At 36.4% G+C, this 2356-nt stretch overlaps 1 protein-coding gene across 1 annotated transcript; it reads left to right on the top strand.

The window, feature by feature from the left end:
* The first annotated feature begins 841 nt into the window (after positions 1–841).
* Positions 842–1759, top strand: LOC136320036 (taste receptor type 2 member 7-like). The gene has a single exon (XM_066253184.1). It carries the CDS (start codon positions 842–844, stop codon positions 1757–1759), a length of 918 nt encoding a protein of 305 aa, XP_066109281.1.
* The last annotated feature ends 597 nt before the right edge of the window (positions 1760–2356 follow it).

The following is a 2356-nucleotide window of genomic DNA, read 5'->3' as shown; positions in this document are numbered from 1 at the left end:
TACAGATTTCAATTTTTGACCATTTTCTAATTGCTAGGAAATGTTTGATATTTGCCAGATAAAATACAAGACACTCAATTATATTTGCATTTTAGTATATCCTGGAAATAGTTATCTTGTGCACTTGGGACAGATATTAAAAAGGTCTGTACTGTTTATTTGTAATTCAAATTTAGCTGGGTGTTCTGTATTTTTAGTTGCTAAATCTGGCAGGCCTGTTGAGTTTAGTAGCATGGGTCATAAGCATAATAAATCTAAAATTTCAGAATGTAACCTGAGAAAGACACTGTGGAGCTATGAAAGGGAACCAGCCTAATTTGCATCATGGCAAACTGTAACTAAACCTAAATGGACCAGATGTGGAAAGTAAAACTTCCTGGGAAGGTAACTGGACATACAGCAACCAGGCCAGGGGTCGCCAACTGTATTTTTTGTCAGGACTAATTAGGATTGAATGAAGATAGCTGCAGTCTTCACCAGTCATTCCAGTCTTTCTTATAAGACAGACTACAATAAAAGAGGTAAAGAAAATAAAGCAAAATCTAAGAAATAGGTATGGATGGCATACTATATCAGTTCAAATAGAAACAAAGTGTATATATTTTTAAAAATTTTTCCATTGATTTGAGATAGAGAAAAAATGAGAAGTATGAACTCGCTGTTTCACTTAGTTGTTCCATTCAGTTGTGTGCTCATCGATTGCTTCTCCTACGTGTGCTGACCGGGGAGGTAAACCTGCAACCCTAACACACCAGGTCGACACTATTCACTCAGGCACCTGGCCAGGGCCTGCAGATTTTTCTGTTTCAACATGTTAGATGAAGAAGTAAAGAGAACTTTAATGATCATAGCAGTTGGAGAGTTTTCAGTGGGGATTTTAGGAAATGCATTTATTGGATTGGTAAACTGCATGGACTGGATCAGGAATAAGAAGATTGCTTCCATTGATTTAATCCTTACAAGTCTGGCCATATCCAGAATTTGTCTATTGTGTATTATACTATTTGATTGTTCTATGTTGGTGCTGAATCCAGAAGACCAAACTACTAATACAGAAATGAGAACCTTTTCATTCTTCTGGATACTAACCAACCATGTAAGTGTCTGGTTTGCTACCTGCCTCAGCATTTTCTATTTCCTCAAGATAGCTAATTTCTTCCATCCTCTTTTCCTCTGGATGAAGTGGAGAATTGACAGGGGGATCCCTAGGATCCTGCTACTGTGCTTGGCCCTCTCTGTGTTCATTAGCCTTCTTGTCACTGATAATTTGAATGGTGCTTTTCAGCATTGTTCCAACATGAAGTGGGACAGAAACTTAACTTTGAAATACAGGGTAAATGTGGCTCAACATGCTTCCTACCAGGCATGGATTAATGTTAACCTGATAACGTTGTTCCCCTTTTTTGTGTCCCTGATCTCACTTCTCTTCTTGATCCTCTCCCTTTGGAGACACATCAGGCAGATGCAGCTCACTGCCAGCGGGTGCAGAGATCCCAGTAGAGATGCCCACATGGGAGCCATCAAAGCTATCATCTCCTTCCTCCTGCTTTTCATTTCCTACTATTTTTGCTTTCTCATAGCCACGTCCTGTTACTTCATGGCAGAGAATGATTTAGCAGTGATAATTAGTGAGTTGATAGCTTTAATCTATCCCATAAGCCATTCATTTATCTTAATTCTGGGGAACAATAAATTAAGACAAGAATCTCTCAGGGTGCTATATAAAGTAACACATACAGTAAAAGGAAGAAATTTCTAACAACATAAACTGATCTGAAGACAAATTTTTATTTTCTAAGACAAAGAAAGACAAAATGTTTCTTAATTACCTTTTCATTTTACATTAATATTAGGTTTATATGGTTGATCACCTCAAAATGTATTTGGTATATTAATAACTTAGGAATCTCACATAGAGCTTATTTTGACTCTTTATCTCTGGCTCCTTTCCTCTTTTCTCTCTTCTCTTTTTCTTCAATCAGAGTTTTCTTGAAATATATTTTAGGACAAATAAGATGTTAATATTGTTATTAACACTGAGAGGAAAGAGTATTTTCCTACTTAGTTCTCAATCATTTCTCCAGATGCAAATTGTATGGCTAATTGAGAAAAAACTGTTATTTGCATCCTCATGAAAAGCAGGTGGCTCTTCCTCATGGTCCTGGCTCAATTCTTCTCAAATCATCCAACTAAGCTCCACCTTTGCAAAAGACTCACTAAGGTCATAGTTCTTAATGAGATGGTCTGCAAGTCTATGAATGAAACAGATATTAGTGCCAATTATAACCACAAATAAAACAAATTGTGATTAAAATAAATATTATCACAGCAAGTTTAAAAATTATTTCAGGATTAT

The sequence above is a fragment of the Saccopteryx bilineata genome, chromosome 1 (assembly GCF_036850765.1).
Source record: "Saccopteryx bilineata isolate mSacBil1 chromosome 1, mSacBil1_pri_phased_curated, whole genome shotgun sequence".
Taxonomy (NCBI): Eukaryota; Metazoa; Chordata; class Mammalia; order Chiroptera; family Emballonuridae; genus Saccopteryx; species Saccopteryx bilineata.
This window is presented reverse-complemented; position numbering and strand designations above follow the sequence as displayed.

Coding starts and splice junctions, on each gene's coding strand:
- LOC136320036 (XM_066253184.1), top strand. CDS start 842: ATGATCATAGCAGTTGGAGAGTTTTCAGTGGGGATTTTAGGAAATGCA.